This window comes from Myotis nattereri, assembly GCF_964212035.1.
Source record: "Myotis nattereri genome assembly, chromosome: 16".
NCBI lineage: Eukaryota > Metazoa > Chordata > Mammalia > Chiroptera > Vespertilionidae > Myotis > Myotis nattereri.
Genome location: NC_138091.1, coordinates 38,260,795 through 38,280,615, shown reverse-complemented (window position 1 = coordinate 38,280,615; position 19,821 = coordinate 38,260,795). Strand labels below are relative to the sequence as shown.

Sequence of the window (19,821 nt, the reverse complement as noted above, 5' to 3'; positions counted from 1 at the left end):
ATTGATCAGCTGCCTCCTGCACACACCCTGCTGGGGATGTGCCCGAAACCAAGGTACATGCCCTTGACCAGAATCGAACCTTGCTGGGGTCCAACCCCAGCAGGTCCAGGGGTCCCCAAAGGTGTGGACGGAGTCGGCAAAAAAGGAATGACACGGAGGCAGCGTTCAGTTGATCAGCAGCCTAGCCAGGATCTCTAGCCAAGTTCTGGTCAGGATCTCCAGCCAAGTTCTGGTTAGGATCTCCCGCCTGGTTCTGTGTCCATGTTCTCTTGCTAGGTTCTTGAGCCAGGTTCTCCAGGTTCTCCAGCCAGGTTCTGTAGCCACGTTCCCTCGCTAGGTTCTCCAGCTAGGTTCGGTCACCAGGTTCTAGTCAGGTTCTCTTGCCATGTTCTATCCAGGTTCTGTAGCCAGGTTCTGTCTCTAGGTTCTTCAGCCAGGTTCTCTCTCTAGGTTCTGTGTCCTGTTGTCTTGTTACATCTGTATTTATACCAGTTGATTCCAATCCTATCAATCTCTATTCCAAAGGTTAGGGCATTTCTCATCTCCATTCCAGGGAGTAAAGATTATGTAGCTTAAGTGTGATTGTTCCTGGTTAAAGTGATTAACTACCCGCCTGGCACTTAGTTAAGGGGTTTTATCCCCTCCCTAACTTCAGGGAAAAATCCCTACCTGGGGAAACAACCTTTCTCAGAGAGGTGACCTTGGTTAAAACACATAGCGCTAAGAACAGTATGCCATATACGCCAGGTCCCTTGAAACATATGTTGTGCAGATGTTTCTTTCCTGCAGCAACTGTGTTAAGCAGCAAGGATGGACCGGCTTCCAGCAGAACCTGGGACCCTTCAGTCCACAGGCTGATGCTCTATCCACTGAGCCAAACTGGCCAGGGCTCTATTGTATTGTTGATCTTTTTCTTATTTTATCTCTTTTTTTAAAAAATATTTTTTCTTGATTTTTGAGAGCTTTATACATATTAGAAAGATTTACTCTTTGTTTAGGATGTGAGTTGCAAATATATTTTCCAGTTTTCCTCTTGACTAAATTTTTTTTTTTTTGGCAAAGCAGACTTTTCATGGAATATAATTTAACAGTCTTTTCTTTTATGGTTTCTGGATTTTTAAGTCATAGTTAAACCAGCCTTTACCATTCCAAGATTTTGAGGAATTCTTTCATGTTTTCTTCTAGAACTTTTATGGTTTCCTTTGTACCTTTAGATGGTTGGTCCATTTGGAACTTATTCTGGTGCATGATATAAGTTGTAGGATATAGTTTTTCTGCTTTTCTTTTAAAACACTGACATTTATTTTTGAAATAAAGCCTTTTTCCCCCTGCTGGTGTTCTAAAAGTATTAGCATTGAATATGAAACAATGACTAATTTTAGAAGTTTACTTTTAAACTTAGGAGTAAGGGATTTATCACTAATTGCTTGAGAAGCAAAAGTTGTTTACTCTACAGTATGCAAGAGTTACCTTTGCAGCCAGCATTTATTTTATTACTCATGGTGTATCCTTTTTTCTTGACAAATCAAAATTTGGTATGTGGGCGGGAATAATTTCCAGTAGATTGCCACAGAAGATGGTTTATAGTGGGGAATGGAGAACACAAAACAACAAAAAGCAATAGGAAGACTCCATTATGCACGCATTGCTCCTCAACAGCCCTTATCAAAACTTACTGAATCGCAGGCCAGAGAAAAGACTTGTTCTTGAGCTGGAAGCCATCACTTCTTGGCACTGGCCCTGAAGCAGAGAAATCTTTGGTTTCCATAATCTCAGTTCAAGTCTGACTTAGCTTTACCACGTGGCAGTAGGAGAGGGTAGCATTTCAGAAACAACATGCCACGCCGACTTGTGTTGAATGTGTAGGAATCAGCCAGAAAAAAACGAGGGGGAAGAGTACTCCAAATAGGGGATCAGCATTGTCCAGGACACAGACACGTGGTGTGTTCTGGGAATTATAAATTCTAACAGCAAGAATGCAGGGTCAAGGAAGGCAGTGGGCGAGAGAGGTCGATTTAAGAAATGTCAAAGAGCATTTCTTAAGAAATGTCCACTGGCTGGCATGGCTCAGTGGTTGTGTCGATCTATGAACCAGGAGGTCATGGTTCAATTCCCTGTCATGCCTGGGTTGGGGCTCAACCCCAGTGTGGGGTGTGCAAGAAGCGGCCAGCCAATGATTCTCTTTCATCATTGATGTTTCTCTTTCTCTCTCTCCCTCTCCCTTCCTCTCTGAAATCAATAACAATATATATTTTTTTTATTTTTTTTTATTTTTATTTTTTTTTTTTAAATATATTTTTTTGATTTTTCACAGAGAGGAAGAGAGAGAGATAGAGAGTTAGAAACATCGATGAGAGAGAAACATCGACCAGCTGCCTCTTGCACAACTCCCACTGGGGATGTGCCCGCAACCAAGGTACATGCCCTTGACCGGAATCGAACCCGGGACCCTTCAGTCCGCAGGCCGACGCTCTATCCACTGAGCCAAACCGGTTTTGGCAATAACAATATATATTTTTTTTAAAGAAAGAAATGTCCAGGAACATTTGAGGTCTTGTTCCCCGGCATATGCCGTCAATTTGGCGCAAATAAACTCATAAAAAAGGAGAAAAAAGTCCGAATCTGTGGAGAATTTTTATAGGTGTTTATCTGAGCCCAAACTGAGGACAATTGCCAGGAAGCAAGATCTCAAATGCCTCGGAGAATGATAGTTTTGCAGTTTCTGTTATGCCTTAGAAATTAAGGAGGGAATATACTAGTAAGGAAGATTCCATGAGGTGAGAGAAAACAAGGCAGTATTTGGTTACAGGATAGTTAACAAGATTATGTGATCTCTTTTTTTGTTTATTGTCTAAAGTTTTACATATGCCTCCTTCCCGCGCCCACTCCCCTTTGACTCCCCCCTCAGCCATTCCCATGGGGCAAGCCCTCACCACCCAGTGTTTGTGTCCATTGGTTATGCTAATAAGCATGCATATAAGTCCTTTGGTTGTTCTCTAACCCCCACCTCCCCTGCCAAAGGACTATGTGCTCTCTTGAGGGTGGTTACCTAGAAGTTCAAAGGTGTGTTAACCTAGATGCACAAAAAACGATGCACAGGGTCTGCGTAAGGCAAAGATGGACCTTTTACTACAAAAGTTATAGGCCCTGGCCGGGTAGCTCAGTTGGTTAGAGTGACGTCCCGATATGCCAAGGCTGTGGGTTCAATCCTTGGTCAGGGCACATACAAGAAGGAACCAATGAATGCATGAATAAGTGGAATAAATCGATGTCCCAGCCCTTCATCCTTCCACTTTCTCTAAAATCGATTAAAACCAAAAAGTTACATGTCTGAGCTTGACCTGTCCGACTCAGATAGAAATTTATGATTAGATCACCCTGTGAGGTTACTTTTCCTAACCTTTTTTTGTCCAGGACACCAGGCTGGAGAGATAAGCAAGGGCTGGAAGGCGGAGGATTGTAAATTGGCTTTCTCTGGAGGGTAGTGGGAGCCATTAGGAGGTTTCCCTGATGAACCTGCGATGTTCTGGAAAAGTCAGCCCTGTCCCATGGCCTTGCCCGGAAAGACAGGAGGTCCACACTTAGGCTGTATGGATAGAGCCCCTTTGGGGGGCAAAGGAAAGCAGAGGGGTCTTGCTATGTGCCTACGGAGAGAGGCCCTTCCGCTGGAAGTTGGAGAGAGAGAGGAACCCTCTTACCCTGCCATGAGAAGGTGCTCCATACCCAGCCTAATGAGGAGGGTCAGGAAGGCTGAAGCGAAATGACCACTTGCGCCTTTTTTCCCCCCTTAAAAACTAAACAAAGCAGCTGTGTTCAGTGGCCCCTCAGGAAGACCAGTCATTTCCTGAGGAGATATCAGGCCAGCCCAGGCATTGTTCCCGGTTTCCAGCAATGGCCGCCATTACCTGACCAGCATCGCAGCCCATCTCCTCTCGCTGCGCTGGGAGAAGTCACCAGGGTGATCTTTCTGCCTTTCACAGGGCGGCTCCTCTGCGCTGCATGGGAAGTGTCTTCTGCCTCCGGGGCATGGCCCAAAGGCAGCAGTAACTGCCCGAAGTCTTGCTTTCAGGATGCAGCTGGGGTTGACTAAAGAAGGCAAGATGTGGCTGGGAGTCCTGGTGGTACTTCTGCTCTGTGAGTTTTATTCTCTTTTGACATGACTTACACTTCGTGAGGATTGAAGCAAATGAAGTCAACGTATTTCTTCTGTCTTTTCCAGGTTCGAGCCTCGAGGGTCAAGAGAGCTGTAAGTTGTAAAGTTTCTACCTAGGTTCATTGTGTCTTCCGTGATTCTTAACACTTTTGTCGAATTGCTTGGGTTAATATCTATAACAATTGAGGAAACGTAGTCCAATTGAGAGCTGAAGTTTATTGCTTTCTGGCATTTTTGGAAGGTTTTAGAAAGGACAGAAAAAACTCTTGTTCTAAGCCAAGTTCTAATCAACATGTTCTGGAAGTAGCATACGTTTTCTAGATCCTAGTTAACTGCTGTATGTTAGGTTTGGGGAGGTGATTTTTAAAAAGTGAGCAATTGCATAATTTGTTTTTTGTTCTTCTACCATACATCTATCATTGGCATATTCTACCCCCTTCCAAAAAGGTTTTGTTCTCAAATGAACTGTAATCCGTTTGTGAGATTCAGGAAGGCAGAACAGAGTTTAAATTGTTGTTACAACTTTTTTCTCCCAAATGACCTAAAACATACTGGGTTTCATTTCTCATACATCCATGAAGCTGCAATTATAACTGCAATATTGTGTGGTTGTGCACAGGGAGGGGGGCTTATCCTTGAAGTCTGTTTTATCATCTCCTTTGGAGCTAATTTTGAAACAAGATAAGTTGGTATGGTTTTGCTTCATCTGGGACCCTATGAAAGAGGGGGTTTGGCTGGGGCTGAGGGCTTAGTGGAGCCCACAGAGCAGGATCCCTTGTCAGTGGTCACTTCAGCCGGCAAAGATTGGGGGTGACCGGGTTGTAGACAATTGTACAGCCTCTGGAGATGATGCACTTGGATGATGCTGGTTTGATGAGCCGGGGCTCAGAGCAGAGGCTCCAGGACAAAGAGGGCTGGTGTGGCTACTAGCAAAGCCCATCTGCAGGTGTCCAGGTCAACTGCCCATGTGCTATTGCAGGCATTTGACCCCCATGGCAACCCATGGAGGCAGGATATCCATTATCACCCTCATCATCCCAATTAACTGATGGTGTCTCTGCATCTCAGAGAAACAACCGACTTGCCAGATGGAGGGAGAGCCAGTTGGCAGGGCATCGGCACTAAAATCTCCACTTTCCAAAACCCGCCAAATCTGTCTGGAGCCATAGGCCTGCCTCAGCTCTTTACGGCCAGCCTTACTTTGCCTCTGTGAGCCCTTTGCTCAGAGTGGGGATGATAAGAGGATTAACCATGGACTCCCGTGAGGGTGAGAGTAGCTAAAAGGAGGTGCCTGGCCTGCCCAGCATGTGATGAGTGATGGCTTACTAGTCCTGGGTCCTCCCCACCTTTACAATCGCTCCTGCACCACCCTCTCTGTCCAGCCAGCCCGCTCCTGCCAGCTTTCGGCCAACCACACCCTGCCAACACTCTTGCCTCTGGGCTTCTGTGTCTCTTGCACATCCTGTTTCCCAGGACCTCCAGACTCTCCCAGCTCCTTCCCCACCTTAGATGGAAGTAAATCACCGCTGTCCCATGGTTCATAGAGAAAAATCTTTGTACCTTCTGGGAAAACCTCAGAATTGCAGGACTCAGAGCAGGAGGCTCTCCCACTGCTTCCTCCGCCTTATTTTTCTTCTTCTTCTTCTTTTAATCTTAATTGTTGAAAGTATTACATAGATCCTCCTCCCCCGCCCCCATTAACCTCTTCCAGCCCACTCCTGCCCTCCCCAGACTCCTACCCTCACCACCCTATTGTCTGTGTCCAGGGATTATGCATATATGCATGCAAGTTCATTGGTTGATCTCTTCCCACGCCTCCACCTTGTTTTACACCTGAGGAAGCTGAGGCCCGGAGGCCAGAAAGTACTTGTGCACTGGGTGTGAGCGTGGGGGCTAGGGTCCAGGACTCCCATTCCTTAGGCCACCCAAGACCATGCTGTCAGGCATTGGACATGCATGACCGACTGTTGCAGGCTCGGGAACAGCAGCAGGTGTTAGACTTGTGGGGTCAGACTGGACCTGGGTTCAGCAACCTTGGTACTTGAGTTCTGGCTAGGAAAGAATTCAGAGCCAAGACTCTAAGAGAATATTTATTTATAAAAATCGCAAAGGTAGAAGAAGTAATCTGTAGAAGAAATGGGTTTAGGAAACAAGTTATAGAGGCAAAGGAAGGGCCCTAGGAGCTTGGGACTGAGGGAGGTCATGGGGTGGGGAGGGGAGGATGGGCAGGAAGAGGGAAAGGGAAAGGCACAGGTGTGCTGCAGGGAGGGCGAGCCCGTGGGTCCTCTGTCCCAAGGGTTTTATGGGTGGAGATTTTAGGGGAGGTCCCAGGGGAAGAGCTCAGTAGACTATTTAGCAGTTTTCCAGGTATGTCCTTTCAGGGTTGTGGTCTCCACTGATTGATTGGCCACTACCAGGACAGGGGCTCATTATTTAATGCAGCTGGTCCTGAGGTCAGTCCTGGGTGGCTGGTTTGGCTGCTTTTCTGGGCCAGGAGCTGAAATACAACTGAGGCCTAGATGTTATCTCTGGGAGGAAAGGCCCAGGGTCCAAACCTCAGTGAATATGCTGGGGGAGGAAAGGTCACCCTGGAGGTGAGGTCCCACCCTACAACTGTCCATTGCCAGGCACCCAGGGCTTTCTGTCCTGGTGCCCTCCTGGACCTGGCCCATCGTCCCTGCTCTGCTCACGCCTGTAACTGCCTCCACACCAGGAGCCTGCTCCACACGGCGGGCTCTCTGTGGTTGAGGTGCTTGGTCAGCCTGGCCTTTTCCACTCCTTTATCTCAGGCCCCCAGCCCACTCGGCCAGCAGGCCTCAGGAGATGATCTCAATCCCATCTTCACCTTGAAAACAGTGCTGTCTGGAGGGAACTCCCTCAACTTCCCGCCCTGCCCTGGCTGCAGGCTTATCTGTGTCCCCACCCATCCTCCCGGCTTCCCTCCTGATTCAGACGAGACGTCTGCCCCGCCCCCCTCCCCCCCCAGACTAGGGCCAGCCTGTCCCTCTGGGATCTGAGCCCAGGCCTTGCGTGGCCCCCCAGGATCACAGTCTATAATTTGTGCAGTTGCCATCCCACTTTTAGTATCTTTCTCCTCCCCCTTTCTTGGTCTTTCCCCTGCAAACATGATTGGTAGTTCTTATTTTTGGGGGAAAAAGGAAAATCACACACAACCCACCCCCTCTATCCGTTCCCGTCTCTGAAGGCTGGTTTATATTCACTGTCTGTGCTTCCTCACCTCTCAGTCAGCCCTCACTCACTCACTTAGCACCTGGCTGGGCACTGCGCACCCCCCCCCCCCGCCCCCCGCCCCCCCGCCAGCCTTGCACTGGAAACCTCTCCCGGAGCCTCTGATGCCAGCGCTGTGAACACTCCAGCCCTCAGCTCTGGGGCCCTGTGCCGCCTTTGCAATAAGCGTCCTTCCTTGGCCTCCTGGACCCTCTTCCCTGGTGTTCTCTTACATCCCTGACAAACCCTGGGGGATGTTCGGACTGTCCCAGGGTTTGAACTCCCTCCATCCCCTTGTCTCTGCAGCCTCACAGGTCTTATCCTCTCTGGAGTTGCTCAACCCCTTCTGCTCCTCCACATACTCCGCTGGTCTAGCAGAGCCCTGGCCTGTCCGCTGAGCATCATGCGGGGCCAGTAGGTGACATCTCCTCCTAGTCATCTCCCAGGTCCCTCACACCAGTCTCATCACCTGACTTTTTTCTTCACCTTTACCTCTTTCTGCGATTCTCTGAGTTAGTCGGAGACACCTATATCCTCCTGGGTACCTAATCCAGGACCTTATTTTCCACTCTTGTCTCAACCCTCACATCCGATCATACAAGTCTTTAAACATTTTTTAAATAAAATACATATAACATAAAATTTATTTTTTATTAATGATATTTTGTATATTCATAATGTGCAAACATCACCACTGTCTAGTTCTAGAAACTCCCCCCGCCCCCCCGAAATAAGTCCTTTTGTGTCCGCTCAATATTTCCCAAATCCATCTCTTCCCTTCATTCCCCCTGCTCCTGCCCTCTCTCAGGCCTCCTCAGCTTTGCCTGAACCCCTGTCCAAGCTGGTCTCTCTGCCCAGCCCACAGTGATCTTTCTAAAGCTCCAGTGTCATCCTGTCACCCTTCTCCTAAACCCGTGATGGCGAACCTATGACACGCGTGTCAGAGGTGACATGCGAACTCATTTTTTTGGTTGATTTTTTTTGTTAAATGGCATTTAAATATATAAAATAAATATCAAAAATATAAATCTTTTTTTTACTATGGTTGCAAATATCAAAAAATTTCTATATGTGACATGGCACCAGAGTTAAGTTAGGGTTTTTCAAAATGCTGACACGCCGAGCTCAAAAGGTTCGCCATCACTGTCCTAAACACTCTCAGGACAGGACCCAGCTTGTCAGCCCAGCAGGCAAGGCCCTCTATTCTGGCACCTCCTACCTGGCTCTCGTGGCCCCTCCGGCCCCACACTCTGGTTCCGGGAACAGTTTGTGCCCAGATTCATTGATTCGTCATGCCCCTGTGTCCTGGTACATGCTGTTCTCCTGCCTGAGCACCCCTGTTCTTGTCCAGGTTAAGGCTTGGTTCAGGAGTCACTTCCTTCAGACTTTCCTTGGCCTCTCCTGGGCAGCCCTTCCTCTTGGTGTTTGCATCTCTGTACTCCAGTTATCTGGGCCTCCACCAGCCGGCCTGGTCCATGACAGTAGGATGATTTTGTATTCACCCTTTAAGCCCATCACCTGGCGCAGGTGCTCGGTGAATGTCTCATTGAAGGAGACTCCAACTGAACTTGGAGATAGTATTTCAGATTTAAATGAGCAGACGGGTCAGTGTGCTCTGTGCTGAGCACTGAAGTTCAGCAGGGACTCCATGCTTCATGGCTCCTGGTGATTTTCCAGACAATAGTGTGTGGCTTCTCCCTCTCTCCCCCCCACCTTTATTTCTGAGTCATTTCCAGGTTGAGGGACACGTGGCTGGCTGAGTCATAATGTCTCATCTTCCCTGGAGCATCAGCTGATTGGTAGCTGAAGGCAGAAGAAAGCAGGCCCCTTGGTTGTGGGTTTGAGGATTTGGCACTGTGGGCACGGGCACCGTACTATGGTGACTCTGTTACTTTGGATTCTTCACCAGCCTTCATCTCCCCAGACTGAAAAGATCTGACATCATTAAAAAAAAAATTTATATATATATATATATATATATATATAGAGAGAGAGAGAGAGAGAGAGAGAGAGAGAGCGATAGATATAGATATAGATATAGATATAGATATAGATTTCCGAGAGGAAGGGAGAGGGAGATAGAAACCTCAATGATAAGAGAGAATCATTGATCAGCTGCCTCCTACTCACCCCCATTGGGGATCAAGCCCACAAACCAGGCATATACCCTGACCGGGAATCGAGCCATGACCTCTTGATTCATAGGTCGATGCTCAACCACTGAGCCACACTGGCCAGACAGATCTGACCTCTTTAGGCTGTTTCACAACCTTGTCCTTCCATCACAATAGTTCTAGACCTTTTGGGTTTTGTAAGGAGATCTGTGGATCCTCTCTCTGTAAAATTGCACACTTGCATACAAGTGGAGGTGGTTCATGGCCTCCTAACACCCATTGGTGAACTTCCAGGGAGCCCAGGTTGTGATCAGTCACTCTGTTGTGTGAATAGTGAGACCTATAGGCTGTAACCCAGTTTGGTTATTCCTGGGCAGTTTATTCACAAAGAGCTAATATTTTTTTATTTTCTGTATTATCTTAATCATCAGGTAAATATTTTTGAAAATTGTTTGGGTGGTATATTTGGTATCTATTGCTGCTTAACAAATTACCCCAAAACATAGTGGTTTAAGACAACAATTTATTACCTCACACCTTTTCTGAGGGTAAGAGATCCAGCAGTGGCTTAGTTGGGTGGTTTTCTGAATCAGAGTCTGTCAGAAAATTGCAGATAAAATGTTGGTCAGGTTACAATGATCAAAAGGCTTGTCTGAAACTGAGTGATCTGCTTTTAAGCTCAGTGGCTGTTCCTTGGCCTAAAAATAAGGAGTGTTAGAGTATCCAGGAGACTCAATAAATCTTGCAACAACCTACTAAGTATTATTACCCCATCTTACCAATGAGGAAGCAGAGCATAGAGAGGTTAATCACCTAAGATCACATAATAAATGATGAACCAGAACTTGCATGCTTGTCTGCCTGAATCCTATGCTTCCTCCAGGGGCCACAGTGTGGCAGCTCATGTGCTGCATATATCTTAGGGATGTGTTTTATTTATTTTTATTTTAAAAATATATTTGTATTGATTTCAGAGAGAGTTAGGGAGAGGGAGAGAGAGATAGAAACATCAATGATGAGAATCATTGATCGACTGCCTCCTACATGCCCCCTACTGGGGATTGAGCCCAGACCGGAGCATGTGCCCACCACCTTTCTCACTCATCTGCCTGGCATTTTCCTAACCTGAAAATGTAGGCATTAGACGTGGTCACAACGAACCTGGGCCCTTTCAATCCTCAGGCCGACATTCTATCCCCTGAGCCAAACCGGTGAGGGCAGGGGCATGTCTTACTTGCCACACTTGTCTTGGTGGAATATGAGCAGTTTAGTACCAACTGCCTCATGCTTGACCCACTACTCAGAGTCATTACCCACTTGGCCCCTGTAGACATTTGGGACCCCTGGCTGCGTAGGGTGATGACAACCCAGTGTGGTGAAGGTCACCAGGACAATGCTGTTTCTCAGATAACAGGAGTCTTCCTTTCTTGCCCTCTTATTTAGCTTTTACCATCAACAGTGTCCACATGGTGATCCTGCCAAAGCAGGAGGTGCAAAACGGGGAGAATCTGACCCTGCAGTGCATCGTGGACATCAGCACCACTTCTCACGTCCGGCCGCAGCACCAGCTGCTGTTCTATAAGAATGACGAGCAGTTTTACAACGTCTCCTCCATGAAGAGCACAGAGAGTTATTTCATCCCCCAAGCCCGGGTCTACCATGCAGGGATATACAAATGCACTGTGATTCTGAACAACAAGGTGAAAACCACATCAGAGTACGAAGTGATGGTGAGAGGTGAGTCCCTGGAATTGAACGTAGCTCAGGCAGATGAAGCTAACACATGCAGGAGCAAGAACAGTGATTGAATGCGTAGTAACACTAGGCCTACCTGCTCGCCCATCACCTTTCTCACTCATCTGCCTGGCATTTTCCTAACCCGAAAATGTAGGCATTAGACATGGCCCCAACATGCCTGACTATTTATCACCATCTTGCCTTTGCACATGCTGTTCCCTCTTCCAGGAATACCCTTCTTCATCTCATCTCCTCGTGAATTACTATTTCTCCTTGAAGACTCAGCTCAGTGATCTTTTCTCTGACACATTTCCAGACAAAATTGATCTCCCCCAGAGTCCTCGAAGCTCTTATGCTCTCTACATTCAATGGCATTTGTATAAAGGTCATTGAGTCAAGGTTTGACACTGGATTCTGTAGTCAGTCTGCCTGGATTCCAATCTGGGCAAGTCTCTGAACCTCTCTAAACTTTAAAATTCTCATCAGTGAAATGAAGATAATAATAATACCCAGCTCAGGGAATTTTGAGAGGATTAAAAGATACCTGTGGGTAAAGGGCTTAGCCTAATACTAGCACATAATGAGTTCCCAATAAATGGCATTTACTCTTTTACTCGATATTGCAACTATTTCTCACTCATGTGTCTGCTTTTCTGGACTGTAAGAGCATGAGAAAAGAGGTGGTATTTGGTCTATTTTTGTATCTCAAACAAAGAATCTTGCATCAGGCAAGCCCCAGCTCCAGAGGTAGTTGCAGTCTGGTGGGGAAGGAAGACATTTACACAGATAATTACAGTCCAATAGCTATAAGATCTGAGTGCCTTGGGAGCACAAAGGTGGGAGGAAATAATTCTGCCTAGAGGACTTCGAGATGTCTTCCTGGAGGGAGGGACATTGGGTCCAGATCCAGAAGATCATGTAAGAGTTTGCTTGATGGTGAAGTGGCACAAAGGACACGTGGTATCAGCGTGAAAGAGCGGAGGCTGAGAAAGAGGGGAGTATCCCAGCAGAATGCCCAACCTTTTGGGATCTTCATTTCCTGTCCCTAAAATAGAGATAACTAGTTACTGACACGTTTCCTGTCCCTAAAATAGAGATAACTAGTTACTGATCTTGAAGGATTATTTTGCTTTAAGGATTAAATGAATAGTGAATGAAGTGTGCTCAGTAACCAAGTATTGAATGAATGAATGGCCTATCATGTATGAGGTACTGGGTCAGGCCATCCTTAGAAAAAAATAACCCTTACAGCAAACAGGAAGCAGGAAGAACCAGTGGGCAAGGGTCTGGTGGCATTTTCCTTTTATAAGTATGCAATCTCTGATCACTTTCTTTTCTTTTTTTCTTTATTTAAATTTTTAAAATTGATGTGCCCTGGCTGGGAATCGAACCATGACCTCCTGGTTCATAGGTAGACGCTCAACCACTGAGCAACACCAGCCGGGCTCTGACCACTTTCTTGTCAGTCTTTGAGACTCACATGGGAGAACATGACAGCATCCTCCTCCAAGCCAGTTCCTCCATAGGTGTCAGGCATCTCTTTGTGTCACCAGGGGCAACAGCCACAGAAATGCAAACCAGCCCTTCTTCATCTCCACTGAGGACAGGGGAGGAACCAACATGTCTGGGCATTTACATTAGTGACGAGGAAAGAGTGGTAGATCAAGAGTTTTGGAAGTGTTTGTTGGAGAGAAATGTGCTGGCGGGCTTTAGAAAATTAGGGTACTTTTTCTTAAAACTTGGATGATTGAATGGACAGAGTTAGTAAATTCAGCCCCATGCTTTCTGACAGCTGCTGCCATAATTCATTTCTGCATTTTTGTGCTTTTGTGATCAGGACAGTCATTCAGACTATCATTAGTTCTGGTAATAAGAACTACCATTTATTAGCCTCCCATGAGATAAGTGCTTATAAGTGCTTGACACACATTTCATTTAACCCCTGCAGTAGCACTGGGAGAGAAGCGTAGTTCCTCCCGCTTACAGGAGTGTACCCTGCGGCTCAGAGAGGTTGAGTTTCGCACTTCATCCAAGGCAAAGCTAGAGTTAGAACCAAGATCTATCTGACTCTAAAGTTGACCTCTAAGCCGTGGTTATTATGATAGGTCTTCATTAAACATTTATTGAGTTTTTACTCTGAGCCAGGCCCAGCATCCAGCAGTGAGTAAGACATGGTCCCTTCCTGTGGGGAGCTCCTTCATAACAGTTACACCACAGGTAACAGTAGTGGTATGAATACAGTTCAGGTCTTCTTCCCAAGCAGATAGCCCTCCATCTCCAAACCTGTTGGGTCCCCCCCCAAAAAAAAGATCACTCTAGCCAGTTTGCTCAGTAATTAGAGTGTCGGCCCGTGGACTGAAGGGGGCTGAAGGGTCATGGGTTCAATTCTGGTCAAGGGTAGATACCTGAGTTGCAGGTTCAATCCCCAGCACTGGTCGGGGCACATGCAGGAGGCAACCAATCGATGTGTCTCTCTCACATCGATGTTTTTCTCTCTCTGTCTCTCCCCCTCCCTTCCATTCTCTCTAAAAATTATTGAAAAAAATATTCTTGGGTGAGAATTAACAAACAACAACAAAATTCGTAAGAGTCATAAGTGATTGGGTGAGGTGGCACATCCAGGAAGAGTCAGGTTTAGGATGCAAGCAAGTCTGACTCCAAGATGAAGTTCATGACCACCAGACTATGGGGCCTGGACAGGACATCTAATCTCAGCCAGGTTCTCCCAGCTCCCCCTAATCTGACCTGGTTTACTACTCGATGTATCTTTCTCTCCACCCCTTTCTCTGTTCTAGACCCTCCACTCACACACCTCAGCCCGAGCAGTTGCCCATGTGCGCGTATACCCTGAAATCCGGTTCTTAGCCCCCATCCCACAACATCTGCCCAAATAACACCCTTCCTCCAAGATTCCCCTCAGACCCTGTTTCTTTCTAGCATTTTCTCTGAACCCCCAGGCAAAGAGACCCTCCTCCTCTCCTGACTTCTCCATCACGCATTGTCTCTGCAGCACCCTCTGATGCTCAGTTATTTTCAGCTTTGCTTTTTTACGGGAGGCCACGCACAATCCCCTTTCCCTCCCCTCCTATACCCACACCTCTGGCTTTGGAGTCAGACAGACCTAGGGTCGAATCTCCACTCTGGGGGCTTGATAACTATGAGCCTTGAACCTCCCTGAGCTTCACCTTCTTCATCTGTAAAATGGGCATAACTTTATCTTTTATGCCCACCCTGGAGGTTTATTATGAGAATGAATATAGAGTCAACCTAACTTGCAACTGGCATTCAATAAAGTATAACAACAACCACAGAAATACTAATGAATACTGGCTGGGCTGTTTTGTTTTTAACTGTTTCACTTGGGGAGACTTGTTTTCCCAATGGGATTATAAAGGTTGAAAGCACCAACCACATCTTCAACATATTTTGTACTTTTCAAAGTACCTGGTGTAGTGCTGGACACATACATGCTCAATAATTACCTGGTAGGTAGCACTGGGTGTTCTGGGAATAAAAAAAAAAGAACTCTTATTATTTAAAAAAATATATTTTTATTGATTTCAGAGAGGAAGAGAGGAGAGAGAGAGAAACATCAATGATTGGCTACCTCCTGCACACCCCACACTGGGGATCGAGCCCAAAACCTGGGCGTGTTCCCTGATTGGAAATCAAACTGTGACCTCCTGGTTCATAGGTTGGCACCCAGCCACCGAGTCACACTGGCCAGGCAAGAAAAGAACTCTTAGATGGGTCAACCACAATGACTCACTTGTACCATTCAATCAAACTAATACTAATGGACTTTCTCTTTCCCTAAAGGAGTGTCCAGTCCCAGAGTGACCCTGGACAAGAAGGAGGCGATAGAGGGCGGAGTCGTGATCGTCAATTGTTCTGTCCCCAACGAAAAGGCCCCAGTACATTTCATAGTTGAAAAAGTCGAACTAGACACAAAAGGTATCAAGCAAAAAAGAGAAAAATCCTCTCAGCACCAGAATTTTGTGACGCTGGACTTCACAGTGGAGGAACAGGACCGTGTGATCTATTTCCTCTGTCAAGCCAGCATCATTTCTGGGAGGCACCTGGAGACCTCTTCGACCACCAGGAGCGATCTGGTCACCGTGAGGGGTGAGAGTCCTGTTCTCTCTCTTTTTTTTTTCATTCTTTCTGGCTTGCTGGTTTGGTACCAGGAGAAAGAGCCCAGGATTGGAAAGGGGCTGAGGACTTCTGGTTGGGCTGCTCTTCTCAAGACTGTTCAAAATCATGTTAGGTCCATAGTTTTCAAACTTAAAAAAAATTTTTTTCTTGGTTTTAGAGAGGAAGTGAGAGATAGAAATATCAATGATGAGAGAGAATCATTGATTGGCTGCCTTCTGCAGGCCTCTCACTGGGGATTAAGGTTGCAACTGGGCATGGGCCCTGACCAGGAATTGAACTGGCAACCCTCTGGTGCACAGGACGATGCCCAACCAACTGAGTCACACTGGCCAGGGCTATCATTGTTTTTATTGTATGATTTTTTAAAAAGTTAATACATTTTTATTTAAGGAATGTCACATGTTCTGAGTCCTTCCGCTGCCTTAGTGTGAGTCTTAATTGTCTTAATCCCTTTTTGCTCAATCCACTTGTCATTTCAGTCAATCTACAATTCTTTTAGTTTTAGAGCTTCTTTATATGATTTTTTTAATGCAAAACCTTTAACATTTAGTTAATCAAATGTATCCATCTTCCTTCCTTATGATATCTCAGTTTTGTGATTCACACCTAAAGTTCCTCCATACTCCAAGATTATGAAAGAAAAAAAATGCATTGATATTTTCTCTTACTGTTTCTGTGGTTTAAATGTGTTATATCTCCCCCCCCGCCCCTCCCCCCCCCCCCTCCGCATTTAGGTCTCTGGTGCATCTGGAGTTAATCTGAGCATAAGAAAAAACCCTTCAGTTATTAGTGAGCTACCCCAGGGGGCACTGGCTGAAGGTCCTGAGAGATGCTCTCCCTTTTTGGACCTTTATTCAGGAAAGATTATGTTTTTAAATGTTAGCTTTCTTTTGTGAATTTAAATGGCTTTATAGTTAAAAAGCTAATGAATATGAAAATATTAATATCACTTTTGGCATTTTAAAAAATATTTTTAATTGATTTTAGAGAGGAAGGGAGAAGGAGAGAGGGATAGAATCATCAATAATGAGAGAGAATCATTGATTGGCTGCCTCCTGCACGCCCCCTACTGGAGATCGAGCCTGCAACCCAGGCATGTGCCCTTGAGAGGAATCAAACCCGGGACTCTTCAGTACACAGGCTGACGCTCTATCCACTGAGCCAAACCAGCCTGGGCTACTTTTGGCATTTTTAACAACCCTATCTGTACATACTCTCTGTGATCTGCTATTTTTTTTAGCAGGAGCGAAGGCCTAGCCCTGCTTTTCTTTCTGTCTCCTGGAGATTCCTCACCCTGGTGTCTGACACATATTTTATTAAGACGGTGTTTTCAAACTGTGAGCCATGAAATCAATTCAGTCAGTTACAACCAACATTTTAAAGAAAGGAGTAGAATACACTATTTTTGCATCTGGTTATTTAAATATTTATTTTCATGAAATAGCACTGTCTACACGATTGTCATTTTTGAAAGCTATGGACTGTTTATGCTGAAATCCCAGAGTTGTGTGAAATAGTGCAAGAGGAACCTAGATAATCCTTGGTGGGCGAGGGAAGAGTCTGTTTCTAATGACTCTTTATTTCTGAGGTTATTTGAAGAAGGTTCTGCAGATTAGATTTAGAGAAGATGGTTTAGCCTTTGGGAAGCTCAAGAAAGTTAGAGAATTGCAGTTAAGAAGAAGTTTGAAGATGCAAGAATGAGCGAGAAGGGAGGGACCCTGCTTCAGAGCAGCCAACTCAAAGTTGTTTGAGAAGACAGGTTGAGTTTGTTTGTTTTTAATTAATAAGGAAAAATAGTGGTTGGCAACAAAAAGAGCAGAGAAGAGGAGAAAGTGCCCCTTTCCCTCACCCAGGCTTGAACCTGAGTCCAACCGGCTTGTCCTCTTCTTGTAGAATCCTTCTCCAATCCCCAGTTCTACGTCCACCCCGCGGGGGTGATCATCGAAGGAGACCAGCTGCACATTAAGTGCATCATTCAGGTGACGCCCATGGTCCAGGCATTTCCAGAAATCATCATCCAGAGGGACAAGACCATTGTGGGGCACAGCAAGCAGGGCAATGAGGCCACCTACTCAGTGATGGCCACAATGAAGGAGAACGGCAACTACACGTGCAAAGTGGAAACCAGCCAGATCTCCAAGGTCAGCAGCATCGTGGTCAACATCACAGGTAGGGGTGCTCCTGGAGGGTGTCCGCCTATTGCAGGCTCAAGAAGCGACTGTGCTGGAATCTGGGATGGCCAGTGATGCTGATATTTCTACCCCTGCTTATCCGAATGAATGCACTCGCGTGGGGGGTGTGCCCATGAGGAAAAAGTCAATGCAGAGCCAGTAAGCAGTTAGCTGTGGTGGTTGAGGGTGCAGATTCTGGCATCAGATCCCAACCTTGCCACTCACCACTTCTGTGACCTTGGGTGACTTACCGAGTGCCTCTTTGCCACAAATCTATGAGATGACAGAGCTCACCAAGAGGACCCAGTGAATGTTAGCTAGTGTTTCTATTATTAGAGCACATTTACCTTTCCTCTGTGCCAAGCACTGTGCTAGAGTACCAGACAGGCCCTATGACAGGGTCAGGCGTGCAAAAGCATTAGCAAACTCACAAATGGTAACAGATCCTCTTTGTTGAGCACTGTGTGACTGGCTTGCCTACCTTCAGATTTCATGATCATAACAATGCTATGAGATCTGTGATATGATTCCAGTTTTATGGATGTGGAATCTAGAGTGTAAGCTGATGAGAGCAGGAACATTACCTATTTTATACAGTGCCTGGCACACAGTAGGAATTCAAAACTTATTTGTTGCATGAACATATGAATATAGGATGAAAGTGTCTCAGAGAACAGAGAGAGTCAGCATTTCTTTTCTTTTTCTTTCTGATGTCACGAGCAGATGTTTATTTTATTCTCGAGAGTCAGCACTTCTTCGTTCCCAAGGGAAGGTGTTCATTCATTTCTTCGTCTGTTCACTCATTTACTGAAAGCCTCCTATGTGATGAGCATTGAGTGTCGCAGCAACAGTCCCCCAGTATCATAGGTAGGCTGCCAACACCCCAACTAGGTGATTGGCATGTGTGCTGGATCCTGCTGGTCTATAGTGTGTGCTAGCAATTTAGTTTATTATTGATAATAACAAATATTATGAGGCACATGATGTTTTTCACTGGATAAGACATGTCTTACTTCATTAGAGAAAAGTATTCAACATATATTGAGCACCTTCTGTTTTTTTGGGCAACCTGTTGGGGATAGAGAGCTGCCTAAAGTCCAACTTTGCCCTTGAAGAATTCGCAGACATAAACAAACCTTTAGAATGCAATACAATGAGGAAGTAAATAAAGGCTTGGCCTATTGCCATGAGAGCAACAGGGACCAAGTGGTGAACATATGGATTGTTTCACCAGTTAGAGAAGCATCCTTCTCCCTTGGGCCAGGCTACTTTAGGAAAGCATACAGCATCGTTGGACCATAAGTTACTATTGTAGCTGATCACCCACATCCAGATGTGTGTGTCGTGTGGGGCATACAAGTCATTTGGTAGATTAGTCTCCATGGCCCAGGAAAGCCAAGTGTTATGCTCGGTCTGTCCTTTCATGCCCTCAGCCTGCCTGCACTGTGAGCCTGAGCTCCCTCCTTTCCATGTGGCACTGACCCAGCACCTCAGGACTGGCAGGTAGACACCCCCATGTTCAAATTCTACCAAGCCTTTGGAAATGTCTGCAAGCCCACTTAATGCATCTGGTTTTCCATGTCCCTGTTACTATCAAGCCTCACTGCAAATAGCTCTATACAGTAATATTTGAGGCTCAAAATAATTTTGTGAACATAAAAATCATTGGATTTGTCGTTTGTCTTTGGATAGAAAAAAGGTTTCTTCCACCCCCCACTGTCTATCTTTTCAGACCCAATCTGTAACCAAGTGCTGACAGGTCTGTCACTGTTGTCCTGTCTTTCTCAGCTCTACAATCACAGCCTAACACTGGCCTCACACCAGGGCTCTCCATGAGCATCTCTGTCCCAATTCATCCTTCAGGCAGCTGCAGAAGAAGCCCTCGTAAGATGGCCCCTATTTGCCATAACTATTCCTGGGCTTCGACTCCTGTAGGGCCATGATCCTTCACTTTGACCCCACCCTCTTCCAAGCATCTCTCCCCACTCAGCTTATTCTTTCTCCTTGGCCACTGAAAAACTTCTGTTGTCCTTAAGGACTAAGCCCCAAATCTCAATCCAGGCTCCCCCAGGCAGAGTCCCACGGTCACACCTCAGGTCCCATTACCCTCTGCTCATACCTTGAAGTCAACAGTCGCTGCAAAGATTTAGCATCTGTCTTCACCCCCTGGTGTGAGCTCTTGAACGACCAGGTCTGTGGGCTCAATTCATCGTAAATCATTGATGCTTAGAACCTGGCACATTAGGAGCTCCATGAATGTCTG

The 19,821-nt window shown here is 46.0% G+C and overlaps 1 protein-coding gene across 3 annotated transcripts in view; it reads left to right on the top strand.

Moving 5' to 3' along the window:
- Window positions 1-3,479: 3,479 nt before the first annotated feature.
- Window positions 3,480-19,821, top strand: part of PECAM1 (platelet and endothelial cell adhesion molecule 1) — a 51,029-nt gene continuing 34,687 nt past the window's right edge. For all 3 annotated transcript variants that reach the window (XR_013996942.1, XM_081109062.1, XM_081109061.1), the window contains exons 1-5: window positions 3,480-4,134; window positions 4,220-4,246; window positions 10,939-11,232; window positions 15,052-15,357; window positions 17,281-17,556. Coding sequence is in view for 2 of the 3 variants with exons in the window: in XM_081109062.1 (XP_080965188.1) it covers window positions 4,071-4,134; window positions 4,220-4,246; window positions 10,939-11,232; window positions 15,052-15,357; window positions 17,281-17,556 (967 nt within the window). In the remaining variant the exon portion in view is untranslated. The remainder of the gene's footprint in view (window positions 4,135-4,219; window positions 4,247-10,938; window positions 11,233-15,051; window positions 15,358-17,280; window positions 17,557-19,821) is intronic.